General features: G+C 41.3%; 2 protein-coding genes across 2 annotated transcripts; both read left to right on the top strand.

Annotated features, from left to right (window-relative positions):
* The first annotated feature begins 1,084 nt into the window (after positions 1-1,084).
* On the top strand, positions 1,085-13,613 carry HTATSF1 (HIV-1 Tat specific factor 1). The gene is made up of 9 exons (XM_060249213.1): positions 1,085-1,600; positions 5,382-5,586; positions 5,878-5,925; positions 7,140-7,294; positions 8,016-8,179; positions 9,049-9,148; positions 9,864-9,953; positions 10,261-10,398; positions 11,730-13,613. Exons 1-9 carry the CDS (start codon positions 1,439-1,441, stop codon positions 12,012-12,014), a joined length of 1,347 nt encoding a protein of 448 aa, XP_060105196.1. The 5' UTR covers positions 1,085-1,438; the 3' UTR covers positions 12,015-13,613.
* A 2,393-nt stretch (positions 13,614-16,006) lies between these two features.
* On the top strand, positions 16,007-25,834 carry VGLL1 (vestigial like family member 1). Its single transcript, XM_060249410.1, has 4 exons — positions 16,007-16,281; positions 19,807-20,036; positions 22,845-23,258; positions 25,451-25,834. The coding sequence occupies exons 2-4, from the start codon at positions 19,817-19,819 to the stop codon at positions 25,489-25,491; spliced, it is 675 nt and encodes a 224-aa protein (XP_060105393.1). The 5' UTR covers positions 16,007-16,281; positions 19,807-19,816; the 3' UTR covers positions 25,492-25,834.
* Positions 25,835-27,519: the final 1,685 nt, after the last annotated feature.

Raw genomic sequence — 27,519 nt, 5'->3', positions numbered from 1 at the left:
GAACAAGATGCAATTTAACAAGGATAAGTGCCAAGATCTACATCTGGCTAACAAAAATGAGAAACATGCATACTAGATGGGGGATACTTCTGGATAGCGGTGTGTGTGAACAAGATCTTTGGGTACGGGTGGACCATAAGTTAAATATGAGCAGCCAGTGTGATGCAGCAACAAAAAAAAGAATGCCATCTTGGGGTGCATCTACACAGACGTAACATCCAAATTACAAGATATCATAGTTCTGCTGTACACTGTGTTGGTCATTCTGCACCTGGACTATTATGTGCAGTTCTGGAGGTCTCACTTCAAGGGTGTGGACAGAATGCAGCAGGTGCAGAGGAGAGTGACAAGGATGATCAGGGGCCTGGAGACCAAGCCCTATGAGGAAGGCTGAGGGATTCCGGAATGTTCGGTCTGGTGAACAGGAGGCTGAGGGGTGACATTATCGTTCTCTTTAAGTATTTGAAGGGCTGTCAGAGCAAGCCAGGAAGCTGTTCCTGTTAGGAGCAGAAAGGAGGACTCCCAATAATGGGTCTAAATTAAGGGTGGGAAGGTACTGGCTGAATTTCTCACAATCTTGAGAATAACGTGAACTAAATCTCGAGAAGTCTTCCTATAACGTTGTAGTTGAAAAAGTCTAAAATATCGCTGGTAAAAAAAGAGAGACCTTAAAAAGATAAGAAATATGCAAGCAAACAAAAACTCCTCCTTCTAGACATGCATGCGTATTAAGCCTCTTCACCGGGAGAAGTGGGCGACAAGCCTTTCACCGGCTCGCCTAACTGGTTGTTTATTGGCTGTCACGATTTTGAAGTTGCACGTGGTACCATTATCTTCCTCATTTGTTCCCGCTTTCTCTTCCTTCCCGAATATAGTGACTTCCGCTCTTGCGTAATAATTTACGTGTTGATAGGAGTAAAGAAGGAAGCGTCTTCCCAAACCTTTGGCCAGAGAGGACATCCCTATTTTGAAACAAATGGAAGTTCCAATTTGGAACATGTTATTAACGCCGAAGCTGCCACCGGTCAGGAATCAAAGACGCACCTGACGAGCCTTAAACGGAGAACGATTCCGAGCATGCGCAGATTGGGTCGCTTCGCTCAAACCGTTTCCGAGCATGCGCAAAATATTTATCTTCGTGCTAACTGCCGGCAGCATTCCCTCACGGGGGGAGGGTAGCTCGTTTGGTTTCAGTACTTTTTTGTGTTTAACGATGACGTCTGAAAGGCGCTAGAAAGCTACGAGGCCATCCCGTTTTCCTCAGAGAAAGGCAAAAGGGGCTGGCTGAATTCCTGGGGCCGCGCCGGCGCTGTAGTCGGTGGTTCACGCATGCGCTCTGGCGAAATCGTGGAGGGGCGGAGCGGAGCGGCCTGCTAGTGGCGGCGGTGCTGAGGCACTGCTTTGGAGCCGGGCTGCAGGGACTTGCGGGGACGGCATCATGAGCGCGGACGGTAACGAGGAGTTCTATCAGCAGTTGCGGCTCCAGGAGCTCTATGGAAAAAAGGAAGCTGAAGGGGAGGGTGATCCCTTCACTTACACAGATCCAGCAGACGGGACCCAGTACGAGTGGGACCGCGACAAGAAGGCCTGGTTCCCTAAGGTGAGGGAGGGGCGGGGCCAGAGCTCTCTGACGTCGTGCGATGGGAGGGGAAGAGAAGGTCCCTCCCTTGGGTCCATCCAGAGTGGATTTATAGGTGGGGTCGTAATATGGACACTATATTAAAGTGCTTTGTATGTCTGATAACATTAGAAGTAGTATAATAATTTGCAGCTGCTATGTATATAGATTATTTTATTTACTTAACGTTATTAATAATCTGCCTTTCTCTCTGGGGCTCAAGACGGACTACACTGAGTGAATCAGAACAGTCAACAAGATGGGACACTCAGTCAGTGATGAAACAGGCTTTGAGTTGTAAAGCCAACCAGAAATCTAAAAAACAGAACTGAAGCAAAGCATAAGTGTTAAAATGATGACATATTAAATGATGGGAAATGACACAATAGGATGCAACCCACAGCAGACTATCCCCAGAATTACTGACCACAGCTTTCCTGACCTCAGGCAGGCCATTCCATGAAGTGGGGGCCCCAGTGGAGAAAGCCCATGTACAGGCCATTGTTGATTTTGCCCACTTGTGGATTGGCACCTGCAAAAGGCCCTCCTTGAACAAAGCTGTCATGGAGGATTGTAGGGAGAGAAGTGGTCTTGCAGAGATAAGGGTTCAAGGCCATGGGTTGTTGTTTTTTCTTTCCTTTGATTTTGCCTAACAGAAATGAGTTGTATTAAAATACAGTGGTGCCCACCTTGATGGGAATGAGGATTAGTGCAGACCTTGACAAATTTTCTGGTAGCCAGCTCAAAAATTTATAAGAGCCCTGTGGCGCAAAGTGTTAAAGCTCTGCTCACGACCTGAGTTCGATCCCCGGCGGAAGCTGGGTTTTCAGGTAGCCGGCTCGAGGTTGACTCAGCCTTCCATCCTTCTGAGGTCGGTAAAATGAGTACCCAGTGTAGATGACTGGGGAAGGCAATGGCAAACCACCCTGTAAAAAGTCTGCCGTTGTAAACGTTGTGAAAGCAACGTCACCCCAGAGACGGAAACGACTGGGGGGACCTTTCCTTTTCCTCATTGTTATGTCTCCAAGTTCTTTTATTTTAATGGCACAACTTGTTGCCTTTGACAGAAGTAGCTGTCCAGGGTGTCAGGCTAAGAAAGTTCTTCCTGGCTCCTGCCTGAAGTCCCTAGAATCAGTTAAAAGGATCTGGGGAGCTTCTGCATGCAAAGCACGTGCTCTGAGCTAAGGCCTTTCTGATTAAACTAGAATATTGTGCTTATAGTGATTTGCTGAAGAACATATTAATGTGCCTTGTACATAAAAGGCTTTTTCTAATGCTTGGTACTCAGATCCATTAGCTGGAGATAGCAGGGATCCAAACTTAAACCACTGTCATGCAAAGCAGGACGTCTGCCCCTGAAAATTGGCCTTTCCCTTTTTAAACTCAGTATTGTCTTCCCACTTATGTATATATTAAACATTTTGTGGCACATTGGTTGGGAATCTAAAAAGAGGAAGAAGGGGAAAATCAGCTCTTACAGTCTATAACAGTGTCCTTAGAGGCAGTTTTTCTTGCTACAGGTTACTAGGTCAGTGATTATTTACAGGCCTATAATAATATTTCTGTAGTACTTCAAATTGTTTCATATAGCTAGCTTAGGGATAGGTAAAGTATGTTACTTTTTTAGTCCTGTGTTGCTTGGGTGTGTGCATGTGGAGGGTTTGCAGGATTGGTGGTTTGTCTGCTGCCAGCTAAGAAGTTTTATAGCTCAGGTGAGATTTGTATACTGGAGAGCCAGTTTGGTGTAGTGGTTAAGTGTGCGGACTCTTATCTGGGAGAACCGGGTTTGATTCCCCACTCCTCCACTTGCACCTGCTAGCATGGCCTTGGGTCAGCCATAGCTCTGGCAGAGGTTGTCCTTGAAAGGGCAGCTGCTGAGAGAGCCCTCCAGACCCACCCACCTCACAGGGTGTCTGTTGTGGGGGAGGAAGGTAAAGGAGATTGTGAGCTGCTCTGAGACTCTTCGGAGTGGAGGGTGGGATATAAATCCAGTATCTTCATCATCTTCTTCTTCTGTATACAGCCCCTTCCAAATCTTAGATTTGATGCTACATTAGTTCCTATGTATAAAACTGCCTTCTAGCAAGTCAGACCATTGGTCCATCTGACTAGCAGTAGCTCTCCAGAATTTAGGCAGAAAAAGATCTTTTTCTGCATCTATTACCTGAGATTTATATTTCTGAAAGGATTTGAAACAGCACCTTCTGAATTGGTTGTTCTATTGTTAATGACAAACAACAGGACTCTGTGATCTGATTGAATCCTCCTTTTAAAATTTGTGTTCATGTTGTGTTATAAACTAAATTTGTCTATAAATTTTGTAAGCATAATTTGCTGTAGTACTCTTTTTTCACCTATCAGTTGTAGTGCTCTGTAAGTAAGATATTCTCCTGGAATATTAATAATGCAACATTGTGATTTGATTGTCATTAGTTTAGAGACAATGTGGTGTGTTATAATGAGTCAAGTTAGTATTGGGAAAACCTGGGTCCAAATTCTCATTCAGTCACAGAGCTCCCTGGGTGCCTTTGGCTGGTTATTCTCTTTCTCTAACCTACCTTTCAAGGATGTGGTGAGGGTAAAGTGGGGCAATTGATGTACACTTCTTTTAGCTCTTTGATGAAAGGCGGGAACAAGAATTTAATAATTTTCTTTCAGAGGTATTTTGGGCTCAGGCTGGAGGTCTTCAGACCTTCATATGGATTCCGGAGCCCCTGCAAACCTACCTTTTTGCCTTTTGGAAAAGCCTGTTGCTAGTGTATGTATATAGAGACCAAGTGTGCTATGTTTTATGTCTCTCTCTACATGAGGAGAGCAGCAGGGCAGTGAGGTGTGATCACTTGGTGTTGGAGATTATTCCTACATAGTTCTGACACTTGACTTGTGGTGCTCAGCTTGTGTTTCCTGCCCCTGACTTTTGTCTGCTGCCCTGTCATGGAGTTCCAGGCCGAATCCCATGGGTCCCCAGGGCAATTGTACACGAGTAATTAGACTGCTGTTTAATCAGACTGCTGTTTAAGAAAATCTGTAAAATTTGTTTCAATTTCTGTTAATATGACAATTTATTATACAACAAACACATTACTCTAAAATCATGCAGCAAGAAAAGAATGAAACTAGCTTACGGTAACTATCTAACATTTTTTAGAACTTGCATTAGATGGCAGAAAACTTAAATTCAAAAGTCAAAGGTGTTCGCAGCATGGTAGCAATTACAGTTCATAGTTCAGGCCTCCAATCTGTCAAAATCCCAGCTAGTCGCTCTCTCTTCTTCAGGGCCTTAGTTCATTTATAGTTTTTGGGCCCAGCAGCATGAAGTGAGGATGACATCCGATCAAGACACATTTTCAGGAGAAGCCTGTAGAAGATTACATCTTTACCCCTGGTTCTCTCCCTCCCATTACACAAGTTCTTGTGAAAAGCTAATCACCACACTCCCATCTCTGGCCCTGAAGATAAGAAGTGTGCAGGCCAAGAAATTGATTAGTAATACCTGCAGGATGGACTGACCTGTAACTGCTCACATTAAACCTTCAGGGGAGGCCAGGGGAGCTTTGCCTAACATGCCCCTAGTCCTAGTCTTAGCATTGGTGGGTTGATAACCTGCCTCTTCCGCTTTGCGCTGTATGATTTAACACTTATTTGTGCCTCAGTAGATTCTGGCTTTGGAAATACTGAAGACCTCTGGCTTACCCAAACAGTAGCAATAGTAATTCAGACTGATTCTGCCTGTAGACTAATATTCTGTTAATTTGTCTTTTAGGTGACTGAAGACTTCCTGGCAACATATCATGCTAACTATGGCCTCCCAACTGACAGTTCAGATAACTCATCTGCATCTGTTACAAAGACTGAAATTAAACCACCTGTGGATTCAAAGATGGCTGGAGTTCAGCAGCCGGTAGAGCAAAAAGTGTCACAACAAACAGAACCTAAACAGAAAGGAGAGAAAAGAAAACCTGAAGCAGGCAAGAGGCTCCAGTGTGCATGGCTTGATCAAGAAGAAATGTATATTTCTACTGAGCTGGACAATATCAGCTTCAGTAACAGTGGCAAAATAGGATTTATGCTGATCATTCTTGTAACTATTCAAAAATGATTACTTTATTAGGTTCTAAAAGTCTAATGTAAAAGAATCTAATTAGACAATGTTGGTTATATGTGAACTCAGTTAAAGCTTGATAAATGTGAATTTTGGTATCAATGGCTATTGTGTTTGTTTAGAACACCACTAATTTTACTCATTCTCTCACCTTTAGGATGGTTTCACGTTGAAGAACAAAAAAATACAAATATATATGTAACAGGTATGTAGCAGCTTGTTAATATTTACAAATTGTCTAATTTGTGTTAGAGAATGTATGTTACTAGGAATGCCAGGCATTTTGGCAGCTTGATGTTTGGTAATGTGGTTGCATTTGACTATTATGACTTCTCTTTGGCATCTAATTATGTAAAACATTTGCATTAATTCAATTTTTTCTGCTATTTTGAGCTTTTTCAAACTATTTTGAGCTTTTAACAAAATGTACTTGTCTGAAACAGAGATAAAAAATACAGAAAAGCATGATTGGAAATAAAAAACAGCTGAGCACATAAAGAACATAATATTTTAAAGTATATAACATAATTGCATAATTTTGGGCAACAGTGAGTGACGTATCATGTATTTTGTGTGTTTGTGTTCTCTTTCGACCCTCCTCCATTTGGTTTTTCTGTTGACTGAAACGGAGAGCAAGTCCTAACTGAATATCAGTGATTACTGCTGAGCTTTAGAAGTAGTACCAGTAATAGTCAGAAAATTGTCTGAAGCTAGCTCTTGTCCACTCCACTTGCAAATTGTACCAGCAAGCCTTTTTGTGTCACAAGAACAAGAGGATGGTTTTTAACTTGTGGCCTGCCCTTTTTCCTCAGTGGACCTTCTGCCCTCTTCCTGCCTGATCCTGATTGTATGGAAGCTCAATTGGTATATTCTCAAATCTGGTAGTTTCCCATTGGCTCATTCTGTAAGGCTTTCTTGCTGTGGGTTAGTATTGTCAGACTGCAGCGCTAGAAAGGCCAAGCTGAGTCAAGTATGCTGTCTCTTTTGCCTCACTGTATCATACAAGTAACAGGTGCCTGCTGTCATTTATGACTCCCTGCAGTGACCAGCTTCTGCATTAGGGTTGGTATGCATGCTCAAAACCACAAGTTGTGGCTTGTGCCAGGGGTTGAAGATTTCGCTGTTCAGGGCATGAGTTTCAGTTGACAGGAATTATAGTGCATGGAGAGCTATCTGCAGTTGTCATAACTGCAAGAAGACCACGTTTGATTGTCTTCTACTGTGACCAGAGAACTAGTATTTTGGCAGCTTCCATTTTTACTCTGGGCCCCAAAGCAAATGCAGAGCTATAACAAAGTTATGTATTATATGTGACAAGTTAGAATCCAGTTTTTCTATGAAAATTAATGCTGGTTGGACAGCTAGTGTTAATATAGTGTTAATAACAACTATTTGCATTTGATTTAATTTACTGTACAGGTTTACCGCCAGATATTACAAAAGATGAATTTGTTCAGGTTATGTCAAAATGTGGAATCATTATGCGTGATCCTCAGACAGAAGAACCTAAAATTAAGCTTTACAAGGACAAAGAGGGGAATCTTAAAGGAGATGGGCTCTGTTGTTACCTAAAGGTCAGTTGTATATTGGAATTATTTCATGGTGATACTTAGGATATTGGTTGATATAAATCTTTTCCTATGTCTTCCCCCGCCCCCATTTTAATGATTGCTTTAGCTTGAGTAGACACTGGAATATTAAGGTGGCTTTTTATGACATAGGTATTTTTCTTCCACCACTGATTTAACTTACTGAGCTTAATTTTAAGCGGGGCTTAGTACTTCTGTGTTGTATGAATTATGGTTGAAAGCATTCTGACATGCGAAAAACAGACTCATTTTAAACAGTTGTGGGAGGGATTATAAAAAGATGTTTTCATTAAAATATGTGCATGTGGCTTATGTACACTGTTCACCTTGCTTTCTCAATTGATCACCTGTTGGGGCTACTCCCCATCCAGTCTGATGGGATAATTCACTCTTTGATTGTTCAACCTTCTGACCTCATTTGGTAATAAAGTTCATATCTCCCCATAGTCCTAGTTTTATTTGAATCTTTGTGTGTATATATGTATATTTGCTGAGTGAGAATAATGCTATGTGTGTTTAATGAAGTCAGTTGTAATCTTGAAAAAAATTTTGTTTGGGCTGCATCAAATTAAGATGGCTACCCTGCTGGCATTTTTTAAAAAATTATACCTCTTAACACTTTTTTTTGCAGGGGGGGATGATGCAAGCTTCAGATTTAGATGGAAAATAAAATCCTGACCTCTGAATCCCTTCTTTCCTTTAATAGAGAGAGTCTGTTGAACTTGCGCTGAAACTTCTGGATGAAAATGAGATTAGAGGCTACAAATTGCATGTAGAGGTTGCACAGTTTCAACTCAAGGGGGAGTATGATGCCAGCAAAAAGAAGAAGAAATGCAAAGACTACAAGAAAAAGCTGTCTCAACAACAAAAGTGGGTGACTGTTTCTGTAAATGACACTAGCTGTTTGAGGCTGTGTATGTAAATATATAAGCTAAAGAACTTGAAGTCTAGAAAAATATGCCTTGTGAAAGAACATGAAAAATATTTTTGAACTGCCCAGTGTACTTGACATTTTGCTTCTTCACATATCTTTTTGTTAATATGTCTAAAGTTCTGAATAGTACTGAGCACACAATCAGCTGTGTGCAGGTGGCTGGTATTTTTTGAACTCTTATTTCTTGCTTTGACCTAAAAATGCAATGCAAATTTTACCTGCTGGTTTCTAAGTTGTAAGTATGATAAGAGACAATTTGTATAGATTTATAAATAACATATACAGCTGTCATATACTAAGTTGAACCATTGGTCCGTCTAGCTTAGTATTATCTACTCTGACTGTTAGCAGTGTATTTATTTATTTACATTTTTATCCCACCCATCCTGCAAGGAGCTCAGTGCAGTGTATGGCAGTCTCTCTTCCTTCACTTTACCTTCAACAACCCTCTGAAGTAGGTTAGGCAGCAAGAGGGAGTGACTGACCCAAGATCATCCTGAGAGCTTCATCAGGCAGTGGGGATTTGAACCTGGTTCCCACAGATCCTAGTCTAATACTTTCACTAAGGTCTCAGGCAGAGAAAGACCTTTCCCAACAGCTGTTACCTGAGATCTTTTAACTGACAGATGCTTGGAATTGAACATATAGTCTTCTGTTTACAAAGTATGTGTTCTACCTCTGAGTCATTGCTCCTCCTCACCTTTCAGATTTGTTGGAAAAATAACTGTCAGTACTGATGCTGTATTTTAAAGAGAGACTGAATTATTACCTGCCACAATCTCTTACTATTGTCTTATTTCATTAGACAGCTGGATTGGAGGCCAGAGAAGAAAGAGGGCGAGAATAGACTGCGGCACGAACGTGTTATCATTATCAGAAATATGTTCCATCCAAAAGATTTTGAGGTAGGAATGTGCACCCTCTCTCACTGAGTTGTAATATAGGTAATAAGGTCCAAAGTAAAATCTTCCTAATGAGAAGCTTTGGTGAAACTGCTGCATTATTGTATTGGTCTATGAATAGGCAATTCCTGCCTGGGAAAAATCAATCTTTGGATTGTTTCAAACAATATGCATCCCTGCACACTGGGGGAAAGGGGACAAATATTCCATTGATGTGGGCAGGCGCTCCATAGGCTGTCTTTTCTTTTAAATGCCTGTGCATGCAAAATGTTAATGTAGAATCTAGCATGAATTGATTATTGTTATATGGTATTAGAGATGATTATACCAGTTCCCTAAACTGACTTCTGTAACTTGACTTTTTAAATGCCCAACTTTTGATCCTAATATTTGAAAGGATTCTCCCTTCCCCAACCTGTTTATGCTTTATCCTTGATTTGCACTTCTTGGGATTTCTTTTTAATTGATGCTAGTAAGATGCTAGCTATTCTTGGAGCCCATTAATTTAAACCAAATGTTTACTACTTTCAAAGGCTCAGCTCCATGTTTCCCTTTTTCCAATCTCAGTAAAGGTTCAAATGGATTTTGATTTATTCTCAGCATGTAATTTAGCCTTTCAGGTTGTTATGACCAGCACATTGAAATTCTGGTTTCTGAATCAGTGTTGACAAAATTCTTTTAAAGCATCTTCTTACACATGTTGTCTCATTCTTTGCAGGAGGACCCGTTAGTTCTAAATGAGATAAGAGAAGATCTTCGGACTGAATGTGAAAAGTTTGGACAAGTAAAGAAACTCATTATATTTGATGTAGGTATATATGACTGCAGTCTATATACACCAAATGTTTTAAAATTATGCTTCATATTAATATTTTATATAAAATATATTTGTCTTTGAGAAAGTTATTTGAAAACAATCAAAAGTTGCCATGCAAGTTCCAAATATTGAGAGATACAAATTAAAATGAAGCATTGTTGTTTTGACTTTGCTTCGAACAGCTGAAGATGGCTCATGTGTATCTTTGTGGGCTTCTGTTTGCTCATCAGAAAATCAGTTTTTCATGTAGTTAGAAAGCCTGTTATGAATTTGACAGTATCTGGTTTCATTTTTATAGAGACACCCGGATGGCGTTGCATCTGTGTCCTTTAAAGAGGTGGAAGAAGCTGATGTGTGTAAACAGGCACTCCATGGGCGATGGTTTGGTGGACGTCAGCTGTGTGTTGAATCATGGGATGGTGTAACAGATTACCAGGCAAGTCTTACTTTGATTTTACAAGATTTTTTGAAAGCGGCAACTATATGCAGTGAATGAAATGGGAGTTGAATTTTCGGAATTTTATAAATAGTGCTGCATTCTTTGTAACAAGATGGCTTGAAACAAAAACTATGGTCCCCAAGTGTCGAAAATCAAGAGAGAGACTTGCAAAGATGTTACACCTTAACTGACACGCTTAATCACGTGTTTCCAAAGGATCCATTACTATCATATTTTGAAGTTTCGCTTCGTAGTAATGAAAACTAGATTTATGTATGCCTTTCTCTGCAGTGAAAAGGAGTGGGGCTTTTTCTGTGGCAACCCTGCTTCTTTTCAGTGAGCTACCTGAAGAGATGGGCAGAGCATTCCCTTGACCCTTGTAACAACAACAACAAAAAGTAAAACACGTTTTCTTTAACTTCTGGGGAATAATGTGCTGTTGAGAGATTTTTTTTTCTGATCTGATAATTCCAGATGGAAACTGCATAACAGCAAAATAAAGAGGGAGTCCACTGGCATATTAGAGATTAACAGGGTTTAGCTCAGCATAAGTGTTCATGAGTTGGAGCTCACTTTATCAGGTGCACTTCTTGCATCTGATAAAGTGAGGAGAAGCTGATGCTGGAGTAAATTTTTTTAGTCTTTAAGGTGCCACTAGACATCTATTTTGTTTGCTTGACATTGTTTTGAATTGTGATAACTTTTATTTGACTATATTGTCACCTAGATTAGTAGCAGTGTTCCCTCTAAGCTGAGTTAGCCTGAGTTAGCTCACAGATTTTTAGCCTCCAGCTCACAGATTTTTGTCTTAGCTCAGGAAGAATGGCCCCAGAGCACAATAATTTATGCAGTAGCTCACAATTTTAATGCCAGTAGCTCACAAAGTAGAATTTTTGCTCACAAGACTGCAGCTTAGAGCGAACATTGATTAGTAGCAGCCTTGAGTTGGGCAATAAAGTGGAATATAGTATTTAAAATCTCATTTGCATGAAGACCATGTTGGGGTGATACTTGCGTGTATTAAATATTTAAGGTTTTGTTTACAAAGAATGTTGAAACCTTAACCTGTTTTAAGCAAATACCTAGAATTATAGCAGTTGCTACTAACGTAAAACAAGAACCCACCCTTTTATACCAAGTTTAGTAAACATTTAAGTATTTACTGCAGTTTATGTAGAATAGAGGGGAGTTTCTTGGCATTCCTGCAATGTAAAGGTAAATCATGAAAATAGCTTTAGGAGATTCCACCTAAAGCATTGGTTATTACATTGGCAAGCAACAAGCCATGCTTTCATTGTTATTAATGTTGTCATCTTGCATGCATATAGGTTGAAGAGACTGCAAGAGAAAGGGAAGAGAGACTAAAGGGGTGGGAAACATTTTTAGGTGAACCTAATTCAGCAACACCGAAAACTGCATTGAGTGCAGATACTTCAGAAACTGGCGTCAAACTGCCTGAAGAAGTTCAGCTGTCTAAACATAACAGTGCATCAGAGGAAAATCAGAAGGAAGAAGCACCTGAGAGAGAAGGTAATAGAGAAGATACTAATGAAGATGTCACAGCGTCCACAGACAGCAGCATTGCCGGCAGTGATGAGGAAGCAGAGACATAATGCTATGGACTCATTTGTAAAAGCATGTCTTTAGGGTAATCTTTAGACCTCCCTTATCCTGCGCTTCAGAGCAATTGCAGGCAGCATTCAGATTAATACATATATTACCTTATTAGGATGTCATCAATGTGTGCTTTTGAGGTATTTCATTAAAAGCAGTATTTAATGACAATCTTTTAAAAAAAAACCAGTCTGGCTGCCGTTTGAGCTGTGTGCATTCTAAGTAGCCACAAGTGCTGCTGAACTGACCAGCCACCTTATGTTGTATCTTTGCTTGTCAGTGTTCAAAGTCCATAATTGTGAGTAAGTACAGAGTTGCAGTTCCCATTAATTACACCCAGATCTTTAGAAATACAGAGGTATGAATGCTTTTCAGTGCTTGCTGTAATTCCACACCCCACCCTTTCCCTCCAAACTTGATAATCTCCCTGAATGGTGTGAATCCTTTACAAATCCTTGGGTTGACCAGTACATGCTTATATCTTCCGGTTTTCCTGATAATAGTCACTTAAGAAATAACAAGGGCACTGAGGATGCCTTGTCAGCACTAAAGTGGTGGGGGGGGGAGGGAAAGAAGAAGTACTGCAATTGAAGATCCATGAGATTGAAGGTGTGTTGATCTATATATAAAGATTATTGTTGTTCAAGTCCTGTTAATTTGCTCAATTGTCAGTTTAGTCTGAGGGAGGCTACAATAACAAATGGAAATACATGTACATAAGATGAATCCTTTTTTTAAAAAAAATGATGAATTCATATTGGAAATGAACAGAGAGCTTTGTGTGGAAGTGTGATTTTTTTTTGTATTATTGTGTTCAAACGTAGACAGGTTTCTGACACTTGTCAAGGGTGATGGTGTTCAAGGCCTATTCTTTCTATTAGGTGGATTGACTAAAGGAAACTTAAAACTGAGACTGATTCCTGACATGGTTGCACAGATTCCTAAATATAGGGAAGTGTGCTGATCTGTGAGGTATTTGCCATTCAGTTGAAGCAAGTTTAAGCTGTCCCAAGAATTTCAAAATGTCATGTCTGAAGCTATTGTCCAAAGCCCTTAACTAGATGTCTCCTCAAATAGGATATCACAGTCTCTGCCTCTTTTCTTTAGAAGTATCTAACCACAGGAAGATCCATGGTTTGCAGCTTGGGTAAAACAGGACTCATTTTTTTTTATAATAAACATAAAAACTTTTCCTTTTATCTGTTTGTATTTGAAATTCATAATTATCTTAATAGACTTTTGAAAATGATTCTCATCCGTTTGAACTGCTTGGTTATGGAAATTTGTGGCTGCCTACATGGAAACTGGGAATTTGAGTATATCATATTGGGAATTATTTCATAATATTTTGTGTTCACCTAGATGACCAAATTGTACACACATCTCCACTGAAGGTATAGTAGAAAGTGTGAATAATATCGAATGTAAAAGCCTTTACAGGACTTTCTCAGACTATATTGCATTCTTGGACATTGTAGATGAGATGACAGCAGATGAGAATTTAAACAAATATTTTTGTGCAAGTTTAGCTGTGCTAGATTTTATTAACTTTACTAATGTGACAGTTCATTTTAAATAAAATATTTCTGGAGCTTAAACAGTTGTCCCATTCTGGGAAAAAAACCCTCTTCGGATCTTTAGTTGCATTTTTTTCATGTCCTTGGTATAAAACAAATTCTTTTAATTTGAACACAAATTCTTTTAATAAAATACTTCAGCTTTGGCCTATTGAGTTAGATGAAAAACCATTAACAATGTAGTGATTTCCATTTTGAATTAAATGTGTCTCCTGCCTTACATGTGATTTTGTGAAAACTGCTATAGGAAGCAAGCTACATATTTGTTTCTGCTGGAGGCGTTCAGCGTGTCCATGTCAGAACTATAATTTTTCCCTGAAGTCATTTCAAATTTCTGTAGTTTGAGGATTTTTTAGCTTTAATCTGGAAAGCTTTCAGGGCTTCTGATCATTCATATGGGAATAGCTTTGTTTGACAGTTTCATTGTTACAAAAAATAACACATTCATCCTTTCTTAAATGTTAGTAACATTAGTAACAGTACTAAAATTCTTTTCATTTTTCCCTTTTGTCAGAAGTAGTCCAGCTTATTGACTAGTAAAACAAAGCATAACTTCTTTATTATAAGCAGTTCTTTCAGAATTCCTTGTTGAATTAAAGGGAGAAAAGCAAAATTATAATTTCAGTGGGCTATGTCCCAGGGCCAGACTGTACATTACATTATCCTCACATCTTCCCTGGGAGGGATTCTTGACCAGATGTGTTTTGCAAGTTTTGTGCTCACAGGCTCAGCACAGATTGAAGAAGTGGAGAAGAGGCTTAAACCTTTCCCTCTTAATCTTTTTCCTGACCTGAAATATCTTCAGGGAGTCTCTGTTTGACCTGGGTTAGGTGTGTTTGTGTCCCAAAATCATTCAATGCTGAGGAAACAGTGTGGGTGGAAAGGCCTTTCATCATGAGCTGAGCTGTGGAAATTGCCTTTTGAAGACAGAACTCAGGAGGCACAACTGATCAAAAGTGGTCCCAAGGAGGACAAAAAATAGTTAATTCCCTTGAAGTAACAAAAATAAGCTAAATTCTTTATAGATCAGCAGAAGATTGTTAAGGAAGAGATTTGTGCTGAGATATTTCTAACAAGCATTCTAATAAATACTTTTAATCTTTGATCTTTTGATTTTGGTAATTTATTTTCTAATTATATATGGATATAAATGTTTCATTTCAAGTGAAATATCCCAGTGTAAATGGTTTATTCCCCAATTTCTAGTGGCTTGTAAAACCAATTTGAGGCCAGGAGTACCTTAGAGATCAACCAGTTTTCACGGTATCGGCTTTCGAGAATCAAAGCTCCCTTATAGACTGGTGGCTTGTAGCTTCTCTGTTGAAACCAAACTCTTTTTGCAGAGAAGTAGCAATAGGCATGGCAGTGGTGGATTGACATTGAAGTAAATTCCTACATAAAGTTTATGAAGTACAGGTCAACTCTAGAGCTCAGACATATAACTACCCTGGGGTTGTGACATTATCCTTGGATTATAGTGGCTTTACCTTTTCCTGGAGTGCATCTTCAAGAACCAGGGACACAGCCTGAAAACTAAACTGCTTCCAGCCATGACTGTAGTCTTAATCATTTGCTGGACACCCAGGGTGCTTAGTCCACTGGACAGGGCTGGATCTAGGGGGTGGGGGTGGTTGCCCCAGGTGCCACTGGAGGGGGAGGTGCCAAATTGGGTATGGAGTCTATTCTATTCTATGGGCCCATAAAGTGCCATTTTTAATTTTTGCCCCCCCCTCAAAAAACATGTACCCAGTCCTGCCACTGACGTGTCAGAGGAACCATGAAGGTTACCCTCCTTTACAGGGACTGCTGGAGAGGGTGAAAGGGCTTCTGAGGAAAAAGCAGAAGTTGGACTAGACCTTGTGATATGGAGTTAAGGGATTTGTGTGTGGCTGTAAGGACTCAAGCTATATAGTCCCCAGAAACTGCATGTTTGGATATAAAAGAACCAGATGATGGTGCAGCTGCAACAAGCCAGGCGCTACAGAGGAAAGAAACGTTCCCTCTAAGTTGTGAAGTCTTGTGAGCAAAAATTCTACTTTGTGAGCTACTGGCATAAAAGTTGTGAGCTATTGCATAAATTAGTTTGCTCTGGGGTCATTTTTCCTGAGCGAGGACAAAAATGTGCAAGCCGGAGACTAAGAAAACTGAGCTTGCCCACACTAACTCAGCTTAGATGGAACACTGCACGTAGCCCTTTGATGGTCAACTGTATGAAGATTTTAGAAATGGTTACCTTTGGAAATAGGCTTAGAAATGGTTACCTTTATCATATAAAATCTGCATGGCATAATTCTGCAGAGGAAAATGAATTTTTGGCCCTGTTCCTGTGCTTCTGATGAAACTGGAAGCTGGTTTTAAATATAGATAGTATATTCACTTGTGTGTACACAGTTGCCAAAAGCTATCATCTAAAAAAAAAAATTCTCATTCCTGAAACCGCCAAACCTGGTTGACTTGTCAGAGTGCATTTCACACATTCCTGGTAGCACGGCTATAGGCTACGCCTAGTACGATCACAGCTGGAGGGACAGAAAGCAGTGGTGTGATCACACTCAGCCCTTGCTTCACATTGGGATCGTTGCAGAACTGGGTATCGGTGTGGGGACAAAAGACCTGGAAGGCTGCAAGATGAGCTGTGCAGGGCTGCAAAGATTCTCTGGGACTATAGAACAAAAGGCAGTACATTAAGGTAAGCAAGCTTCGATGTCTTTAGTCTCTTCCAAGAAATGCTGTTTACATACACAGCACAGGCTGGCAAACTTTTTGCAAAAGATGAGAGCTGCTTCTGAGTAGCAAAAAACCCAATCTCGACCTACTTTTCTCCTACCCCAGATGTTAACAAGTTTTGTTCTATCCTAGGAATGGGACAGAACACCAGAAATGTAGCTCTTATCTGTGGAAGGAAAACTCAGAGTAGATCTTTTTGTAAGTCTTCTAGGGCAGCGGCTCTCAACAAGTGTATGTGTACTACCAGAGGGACACACGAGTAGTCTAGGTATGATGCAGGGTTTCCATACCAATTATCAAGAATTTGCTCTCCCCCCCCCCCAGTCCAACACTTGCTTGCCAACCTTACCTGCCACAGATTATCCGTCTCTGTCTGGTATGCTAGTAATAACTTTGGGCACCTGGTGTTTTCTCCTAATCCCCTACTCCCCTGCCGACCATCAGATGTCTTTGATGTGATGCTTCCTGCTGACCCTCCCTGCCAGGGCTTTTCTATTGCACTTCTGTAATTTTTAATGTCCTTAAAACTTTCTAAATATAAGAATGCCCAAAGACATAGAATCATGCCCTGAGCTGGATTACCCAGACTAGCCTGATCTCATCAAATCTTGGAAGCTAAACCAGGTCAGCCCTCTTTAGTACTTGGATGAGAGACCACCAAGGAAGTCCAGGGTAATTATGCCTAAACAGGCAACAGCAAACCACCTTTGAATGTGTCTTTTTATTCATGATTTGTATCCCGCCCTTCCCACAAGTGGCTCAGGGCGGCTTCCAGAAATTGGTCAAACATAAAAATTAAACAATTTTAAATATATAAACAATTAAACATTTAAAACAGTTAAAACCTTAAAAACCAGTAAACATTCCAATTACATATACACATTGCCTCAAAAACCTTATGACTGACTTGATGGAAAAAATAAACATATACATGTACTTCTTTTGAAAAATGGAGCTTTTAAAATTTCTACCATGGTGGGGCCAAGGTTCTTTGATAGAGTGATTGGTGGGAAGTGAGATAGAAAAAATAGACAGCCATAAGGGACATAAGAGCTACTTGCAGCAGCCAGTGAGCAATCTGTTGAAGTCATTATATATGGAAGATAGTCTAATTCTAAATGATGTTAAGCAGGTAATTGTTCAGCAGAGTTAATCTAAAAATTCTATGCTTTGAGGGAAAGGCTGTGGTCTCGTGACAGGCCATACATTTTGTGTGATCATGCCTTGGGTGCAGACTTTAAACATCCCCAGACAAATGATCTCAGGTAGGAGGTGTTTGAAAAGGACCTTCAGTACCTGAGACTTTAGAGAGCCGCTTCTAGTCAGAGATGAGGCTGTTTTAGATGGATCAGTTATCTGCTTTGATACTGCTTTGATCTTCTGTGTGAAAAGTCAGAGATTATGGGGACATTTCAAGGCACCTCATCAAATCTAGGGCTTTTACTGCCATCAGTGTCTCTGATAATAAGTGGGTGGCCTGCTTATGAAAGCAGCTAAGCCACACCACCCGCTGACAAGATAAGGGTTTCTACATACTAAAGAAATTTCCAAGGTATGCAGGAAAAAATACAACTTTGTAAATTAGTCGCTAGAAAAAGAACTCCACCAATCAATAAAATGCATGAAGATGACCACTCCTAGGAGGCACAGGCTGTTGAGAGCAGTTGAGAATGATAGGAGAAATTGTCTTGCTTAAGTCTAGGAGAGCTTCTTGGAAGGGGCTGAGTTGGTCAGTGAATTTTGAAAATTTCTTACTTGTACACACACACAACAGGCAGCAAAACTAGGGAGCTCTTGAGGGGCTGGTGTGCATGAACACTGGGCAACATTCGATAACCTCTTATCCAGTGGCTTTCTTGCTGACATAAAGCTGAGAAACATTTTAAATAGAATTGGACATACCTGAAGGAGCACCTGCTCCTAGCTGAACCCTACTCTGAAGATCTGCTGATAAAAATCCTGCTCTTGGATGGAAGCCAGGTTCTTCTCCATCAACAGCACTGCCCCAGTGTTAAGGGACTCTTCAATAACAATAGCTTTATCAATAGCTGCCCCAGTGTTGAGGGACTCTTCCACCATGCCTCCCCCTGATAATTGTGAGTCACCTTTGCTTGGCTTTTTGTTTGGAGGCAGGTTAAGGCTGGGCTTTTTACTGATGAGTACCTATGGTGTACACTGATGAGATGTAGACAATTTTGTTGCTGGTTTGCTACTTTTGTTTTGTCTTTTATGATGCTTTTATGTTTTAAATCCTTAATATGTTGCAAAACTGTTATGAAATCAGAGCTCTGTAGCAATATGCAAATACTGTAAATATTAATAAGAACTCATTTACATGCTCTTTGCTCTTCTCTGCTTTTCCTAGTTAACCCCCATGCTGCCTGCTTGTGAATTGCTCCATGTTCTTAGAAAAGTCCTCCACCTGTCTTTGTCCAGTCGTTTCCCTGTCTATTTCTTTATGGTCCACTTCCTCAGGCAAGCCTGTTCTAGCTTTATGGAAACTCTTTTATCTGCCATTCCTTTTTAGATTTTTAGCCTTTGTCATGCTAGCATCTCACGAAGAATCACACATCTGAGGAAAAGATTTGGAAATCTCGCTCACATGCCAAATGTCTCCTCTGGCTTCAGGAAGCACTGCCAGTTCTTGCTTGGAGAACAACTGGAAGTTCAGGGGCAGGGCGTGGGGAGGGCAGAGTTTTCGGAGGGCAAGGAGCTCAACAGGGTTGTTATGCCATAGACTCTGCCCTCCACAGTTCCCATGTCCTCCTTGGGAACTGATCTCTGTAGCCTGGGAATCTGTTCTAATTCTGGGAGAACACCTGGCCTCACCCGGAGTTTGGCAGCCCTCCCTCTCAGATCCCTAAGCTCTCAATGGATGGTTTGAGCGTGTTGACTTCCTCCCATTTGTTCCTTTAACAGGATCTCAACTGTTGTCAACATTTTACACTTCTGGGGGGTAATCAGTCCTTGTCAAACTGTATTTTTGTGGAGGGGGGTGGAGATTCATTCTGCAGTCATGTTGTTCTGCACATCGAGTATTCCTGAGAACCTAGAGAGTTTTCTGTAAGTGGTTTGATTTGTTGCTTCTGCCATCTGCACAGGGCCAGATGCTTATTAGATGGTGTTTTAGTGCTTTTTTATTATTGCTTTTTGTTGTTTTAGTTCCCAGGTGTTAAATGTTTGATGTTCTTTAGTGCAGCCCTTTTCACTTCTATTTGAATGTTTTAGGTGGTCTGTGTTTTTAAATTTGTTTTGTTTTTAATTTAGCTGACTGATTTTTTTTCCTATTCAAATCTATTTTTGTCAGTGGTTTTAGATATTTGCTAGAATGGCAAGGTGAGGTATAAAAATCTTGGGAAAAACACATTTTAGACTTGCAGTAATGTACCCAGAGTATCATATAAGGTATGAATAAGACTCAGTTCCCCCATTTTAAACTGACAACCCAATCTACTTCTGTTACATTGTTTTTATATTCATCTTTTAGGTGAAGGTAAATGTACCCAGACATGGAAGAAAAGAAAAGCTCATCAAAGCTGAGCAAAACCAAACAGCCAGTGAAAACAGAATGGGGGGCCCAGTATGTGGTATTTACTTACTTCCAAGGAGACATTAATAGTGTGGTAGATGAACATTTCTCGAGAGCTTTGAGTGCTACTAAAACCCCACAGGATTTGAGTAGGAAGAACAAGAGTGAGGACATTGTCCTCAAAAATGGTGAGTCTCTTTTTCTTTATCAGGTGTGGCTGCCATATTGCATTCTGGAACCATTAACACCATGTAGTCACTTCTGCAGGGATAATGGTAGAGTGCCAGAGCAGAATTTGCTGACAGCGTAAGGAACTGGACTTAATCTGAGGTATAGATCAGACTTCAACAGTTGCTCCAGCAGTTTGCTGAGCTTGGGATAGTGCAAAGTAATAGTAGTATGCATCTGTGTTTGTTCTGAGTGCATCTTACATACGATAGAGTAAGCAAACTGTCTAGCAATCTGGATATGAAGAAACAGAGCAGTGGTATGTGAGGAGTGCTTCCGTCCCTACACATTTGTGTTGTATTTCTACACCCTAGAAGAAGCAATTCTGCAGTGTTCCTGTCACTTGCAAATGTTATTTTGTGGAAGAATTATCTTAGGATTGTCAGGTCCTTGCCTAGAAACAGTGCTGGTATCTAAAACCCAAAGGAGACAGTAGTTGTTGCTCTCTTAATCCCATTATTCCTCTGGCCCTCTCTGCCCCCCCTTTGATAAAAAAGCAAAATTAGAATTCTGCAAGTTGAGGAAGTTATATGCTAGGACAAAAAGGTATTGAATAAGAATAACAGTTTCACTGGTTGGTTTCTCTGTTTGAGAGTCAGTACGGTGTATTGGCTGGACTAGGGTTGGGGAGGGCTATGTTCAAAGCCCCTGCTCACTAGATGACCTTGGTTTACTCGTTCCCTTGTTACTCATAGAACATGTAACCATTTCCACATGAGCCAGACCTGGGTTTCAGGATCTCTAAGCCAATGTTTACATGGATAATAGTTGGAATGGTATTCGTCAGGAAAGGAAAGGAGGGACTTGTGTTTAACTATGTTAACTTTATTGACTACAAACTGGAGAGAGAAAAAAGGCAAGAAAGGCCATTTCAGGTGCAAGCAGTAGTAAAGATATTTGCCCAATGTAAATAAGGCAACAGTAATTACATTATGTTTCATATGTATGTGCCTCCGGTAGCTAGTCAAAGGTGAAAAGGTAGTTGTGTGCCCATATTTCCAAAGGGGAAGAGAAGGACAATTAGCTAGAGGAAGGAAAGGGAGAGAGAGAATCCCAAGTCAGCAGGGCTTGCCACCCAAGGGAAGCAAAGTAATGGACAGATAGGAAGGGAATGGCATGGAATAATTTGTGGCATCTGGACAAAACAGGGATAGGGCCAGGATAGGGGCAACAACAAGGTTGGAGGGGGAGGATAGGAGCAGTCGAGGGACATTGTCCACAGACAATGTAGGATTAGGTTAACTGGCTATTGGGTGCATAAGAGAAATGGGAGGGAAGGGAGGAAGCAAGGCAGGGAATGACAGAAGCTCTGTCTTCCCACTTCAGAAGTGTGAGCATATTATCATAATGCCAGAGGCAGGTCTGGAGGAAAACCCTAACCTAAAATGGTGGTTGGAATGTGGAATATTTATCCCATGTTTCCTACCATTTGGGGGAACCTGTTTTGGGGGCTTACGCTGATTTTGAGGGTTCAGGAAGATGGCTAGATTCTCCTATCTGATGAAAGGTATGCTTAAGTATAGGGTGTGATTGCATTAAAAGGTGCCGCTCATTACATCTGGGATGATCTCATGGAGTCATAAGACAAACTCAGGGACAGAGGGGCTTGCTTCATTTTCACAGGAACCCCATTGCATCATTCTGGGGCGACATTCTGTCAACACACTTCTTGCAGTCTTAATTTTTTAAATCTAAGATGGAGCCTGCCTGGGTCTGACCTCATGGCACTGGGCTCATAGCAGCTCTTCAGATATCACTCTCAGACGGAGTCAGCCCTAGACTGTCTGGCACTCTAGGCAAGGCTAACTTCTGGGGCTCCTGCCTGCACTGATAACATCGCTGAGTCACATGGGGGCACCCAATTTGGCACCCCCAGAAGGCTGGCGCTGTAGGCAATTGCCTAGTTTGCCTAGTGGCAGGGCCCGTCCTGCTCGCAGAGTAACTTGCTCATGGAGACACTATGCATACTGCTCTGATCCTGGAGGAGAGGCTGGAAAAATATGGATAAAGGGACAGAAAAGGAATGCTGCACTAGGGTTGCCAATTCCCAGGTGGGGGCAGGGGATCCCCTGATTTGGAGGTCCTCCCTCTGCTTCAGGGTCATCAGAAAGTGTGTGTGGGGGGGGGGGTAGGAAATGTCTACTGGGCACTCCATTATTCCCTATGGAGACCAATAGGGTATAATGGAGAATTGATCTGTGACTATCTGGGGCTCTGGGAGGGGCTGCTTTGTGAGTTAGAGGTGCCAGATTTTCAGCATAGCATCCAGTACCTCTCCTCCAAATATCCTACAAGTTTAAAAAAAGATTAGACCATGGAGTCCAATTCTATGAACCACAAAAGAAGGTGTCCCTATCTTCCATTATTTCCAGTGAAGGGAAGGAATTTAAAAGGCGTGCGGTCCCTTTAAATGTGATGGCCAGAACTCCCATTGGAGTTCAATTATGCTTGTCACAACCTTGCTCCTGGCTTCACCCCCAATGTCTCCTGGCTCCACCCCCAAAGTCCCCAGATATTTCTTGAATTGGACTTGGCAACCCTATGCTGCACCCTTGCTGAAGCCAAGCGGCTCTGGGTTTGGTCTGTGCTTGGATGGGGTACCTCTGGCAAACCATCTATGTAAGCCACCATGAGTCTGTGGCAGAAGAAAGGCAGGGTGTATCTGTAACAATATGAAAAAAGAAAACAGAAGCCCCACTGGGAGCCTCTGTCACTTCCAATGGACTCTGAAGCACATTCAACAGAATCTGTATCTTTTTTTTAATCAGACAGCCACATGACTCCCCATCAGTGGAATTTCTCACCTCCTTGGGCTAAACCATACCAAACGTCCCCTCCTTTAAACCTCTCCAGCTCTGACCTACATGCTCCGGCTCCTGTGGCTACAGACCCCTTCCAGCCCTCCATTCTACAAGGCGTTCCTCCCCCGGGTTCGGATCTATGGCATTTGCCTTCAGTGAGCCATCCCAATTTGACCTCTCCTTCGGAATACCCTTCCTCTGTACCTGACCTGCATATGGCACATGGATCCACGTCGGATGGGAAATATGGTTCTTTGCTTGGTCTTTTGCAACCGGAAAGGTGTCCTCCTTCTGTGCAAGAGTCTACAGATTCCAGCACAGCTTGTCTTTCTGGCTCTGCAAGGTTACAAAACATGAGTCACAGTCTAACTTCTGGGGGAGGTAAGTAAATATTGACTTGCTTCTGATAGCTCATACTCCCACAAAAAAAAAAAATCCTCCTTTTCCTGGAAGGAGGAATAAATTATTTTTAAAGCAGATAGGCTGGTTTAGAACTGCTCAGAAATGAATGTTTAGGTGGAAGAAGATTGTGAGATTGTTTAGGTGGGTAAGGATTCCCTAAAACTGGGGGATTTCTCACTCTCTGTGACTGGAAAGATATGTTTTGAAAAGGTGTGGGTAAATGCCTTATGAAATTTCAGAAGCCGCATGGCTTGCTCAGAAGATTTTCAGTGGTCAAAGAATGGGGTTTCATTACCTTGGACAGGATCTATACATTGTTGATTACAACAGCACAATATCCCGTCCAGGGCATTGAACCCTTTGCAAAAATCTGGAGGTGAACCATTATAATTACAGAACATCCAATTTTTATATGGGTCTTGTCCTATTTAGCTTCTGGCCTCCTTCTGATTAGCAGCATTTTGCAGACTAGTAAACATTACAAAAAAAACATTACGTAATGTGCTTATTATACAAAATTTGGACAAGGTCATTGGATTCTGCACATGGAAGCTTGACTTCCCTGCCTCCCCTCTCCTGCTGTATCCTGAAATGCCCTTGAAATGCTTTCTTGGAGGGTGGAGGACCTCCCAGGAGCAGCAAAAGTGTATGTGGAGAATTGGAGGGTCACTACAGAAGGGAGGCAACCAGCAAAAATTCCCGCATGAGACCCAGCCCTAGAGAACTGCTGCTAACCAGGGCAGAGGGCACTGTGTTGGGTTTCTATGTTTCTGCCTCTATAATAGTAATCCCCATATTATTTATAAAACGTTGCATATGGCCAGCATCCCATCTCTTCATTATCACAACCTTCTTACCTCTCATTGGCCCCTATCCAGTTAAAACTAGGTTAGACTGTGTTCATTACAGCATATTTGCACAATGGGTTTCACTCTGGCTTATGCCCTCAACTGACATTCAAACAAAGTAGAACTAAATAGTGGGGACAGTGCTGCATACAGCTGCAGGTCATTTCCTGACCCTCCACACATTGATTGGAACTTGGAGAGAGTGGGACTACACATACACTTGGAATGCACTACCTGGATGTTACAAAAATGGGAAGACACAGATGACACATTGGCTGTATCCATGTAAGGGCACAATAATTGGGAAAGCAATGGGGATGCCATGAGTTGTGTTCAGAATGAGCATGACATGTCAATGTTCCCCTTTAATTCAGGAGGTTCCTGCTTGTCCGTTAATGGAAATATCCCATTGTGGAAGCAGCCACAGGTGGTATGGTCCACCAGGCATGAGCCCATTACTCTCTTTCCTCTTCAGATCATACATTCATTCCTATCTTGTTTATGTCTGTCTGGGGCTTTAACCCATGACTAGCTGTAGTTGGGTTGAGGCTCTCAGCTTCAATTAATGGAATGTTTCATTCTTGTACTAATTTTGTGCCTGATAGAAACGTTACCTTTAAACTCATAGCAGGCAAGAAGGAGGATATTCCTGAGCACCTTGGACTGGGAGACTTTTATGGATTGCTGAGAGATGTTTTAAGCAACCTGTCCATTTTGCAAAAGGTTAATTATGGCCTGTTAATAGTAACCGATGCCACTGTGCCCTTAAAAGGCCTTGGAGCTTCTCTCTCTCCCCCCCTCCCACTGTCCAAGTTTGGTTCTGAGTATTAAGAATCAAGGGGGACCTTCCTTCTCTCCAAAGTGGTCCTTGGCTTCTGGAAATACTCTGTGATCCTGTCTCCTTTGTGCAAGAGGGATATTGCAACTTGCAACTGTGCTCTTTCACGCAGTAAAGTCTTCTTATAGGAACCTAAAATATTTCTTATGTGTTTAATTTTAAACATATGTTTTGTCTTTAAATCACATACACAATTACATGTGATAATTGTTTTTCATCTTTTGGGGCTTTCGTGCATGTGTGTTAGATGCAAAATAGAACATTATAGTACAACCATGTTAAGCAACCATTTGGCCTGGTCTCTTGTGGTAAGGAAGCAAACTGTTATATGCATTTCGTTCAATGTGGCCTTGTGCCACAACAAATGGATAAAGCAGGTGTATGTGGCCACATATCACCCCAAATCTAAAGACTGCAGTGACCTTTTCTCTACTCCTATCTCTAACATAATTAATTCCATCCTTGGTATCTTTCATGTCTTCCAGGTATTCAGACTAGTGATGTGAGGAGAGATTTATACTTTTAGGAAATGGATGTGTTTGCCTATTAATTCTTCCCTGTGGATGTTAAAAACAAATCTGTGATTAAGAGAAGCTGAAGAACATCTGTGAGTTCTCATCCTCTTCAGTCACCTGCTAGTTACATAAATTCATGTGTGTTTGAAACGTATACACAGACTTTGAAATTCTCACATAGCACACACTTTATTGTCTTCCTTGTGGTTGCTGTCTTGTGCATTGCCTTATGTATGGAAAAGCTCTCCATCTGGAAGTAATGCATTTCCTAATTTGAATCCAAGGGGTCAAAGGCCTGCCTCGCTTTCCAATGCAGTGGTGGTGATGACTGTAGCTGGGGACAGAGGTGGTGGGAGCCTGTATCCAATGGCTGGGGATGACAAATCTGCACCTTAAGGCTGGTTGGCCATTGCTTGTGGGGTCCAGTGTAAAATTTTCTGATATTGAACATGCTGCAGCAGAACTGCAACTTGTAACTTCTTTTAAGAATATTCTCAGTTCACGTGGTTATGAAATCCTCCCCCCCCCCCCAAAAAAAACCCTAACCCCACTGGTGTTAAACTGTGTATAAAAGAAAAGACAAACATTGGCTAGATATTTGCAAGATCTTCTCTGGAGGCAAGCAGGGTAACTGACATGAATCAGAAAACAGGTGCTTTGTCGGTAAAACCAACTAATTTACATAAGAATTTGGATTTTCTGGTTTCAGAAACTAAAGCTGTTTTTTATTTTTGTTCTGGGCTTCTTCTTTTTTTTAGTACCACCATAAAGATTGCACATTTCTTCTTTGCTAGGAGCTAGAAAGAGATTATTCCTTGGTTTTTCCACATCAACAGCCAGCATGAGCAGAAAATAGAACTTCTTGGAGGTCTCCCTCAAGGGAAAAACAACACTCGCCTCTTTGGGATATTGAAGTGATATTGCACTTGCTGGCAGTGACTTGGTTCTCCTGAGTGTCATGTGTTTTTCTTTCACGAGTGAAGACTTGAAAAATATTGCACTCTATCAAGCGGTTACCATCTGTTGCTGCAGTTCTTTTTCTATCGCTTCAATTGCTTGTGAAAACGACAGTCTCATACAGCTGTGCAGCCTGCTCTTTTCTGATAATGCTAGAGTTGTTTGAATCCTGAATGTACTCCAGCATTAGAGTTGGAAGAGGATCCCAAAGTTATATTTGCATTCTTCTCTCTGAGGCAAGATAGCCTTGATCAAAAGCTGCAATGGCCTATTGCTTTGACAGGTGAGCTGAAAGTTCAAGCCCCTCAGTAATACAATGTGGGCACCCCAGGCCTTGGTGTAATGTTGCATCTAGTCTGTTCAAATTGCAGCAGGAGGTGGGAGAAGTTTGCAGGCCCGACAGGTCTTGCAGGTATCAAGTTTGTGTGACAGGGGTGAACCAGGGACATAGTTGGGGTGGGAGAGCAGACAAGTGGGTACAGCACAGTTCACTCCATTACAAAGTCATGAGTGCTTGAAGAGCTAGGCCTGAGTTCTATTGATATTTTTATAATCTGATTTATATAGTTCTGGTACTTGCAATACCACTTCTGGCCAACCACAGTGGTGGTGCTGAAATGCAGAGAAGACAGGTCAGCAGGTCTCCGCACTCTGGCAATCCAGCATGGTGGTGTAGACAGCAAAGCAACTGGTCTTGTTGATCTGGTCCCCTTTGGTACCTTACAACAGCCTCCCCAGGTATGCCACCAACCCTTGCTTTTGACACATGCTATCATCTGTCCTGAAAATAAGCATACCTGAATTATTGCATTATTACAATTATTACATAATTATTCTGTGCCTCATATTACAAAGTGCTCTGTGAGGCTTTGTTATTATCCTTAAATGTTTGTACAGTGCTTAATATACTTGTACCCACTTAAATAAATGGCACCATGTACATGTGTGTGCATGTATTCACTGACTTGCTAACCCATGAATGCCTGGACAGCTGTGTTACTTTGACCACAGAGCAGGTTTTTCCCCGTGCTATTTTCCTAGAATAAGTTTGTTCAGGGCAGATTTGTGTTGTGATCACACAG

Source organism: Heteronotia binoei, chromosome 11 (genome assembly GCF_032191835.1).
Source record: "Heteronotia binoei isolate CCM8104 ecotype False Entrance Well chromosome 11, APGP_CSIRO_Hbin_v1, whole genome shotgun sequence".
In the NCBI taxonomy this organism is placed as follows: Eukaryota; Metazoa; Chordata; class Lepidosauria; order Squamata; family Gekkonidae; genus Heteronotia; species Heteronotia binoei.
Note: the sequence above shows the minus strand (reverse complement) of the source record. Positions and strands in the feature narration are given on the sequence as shown.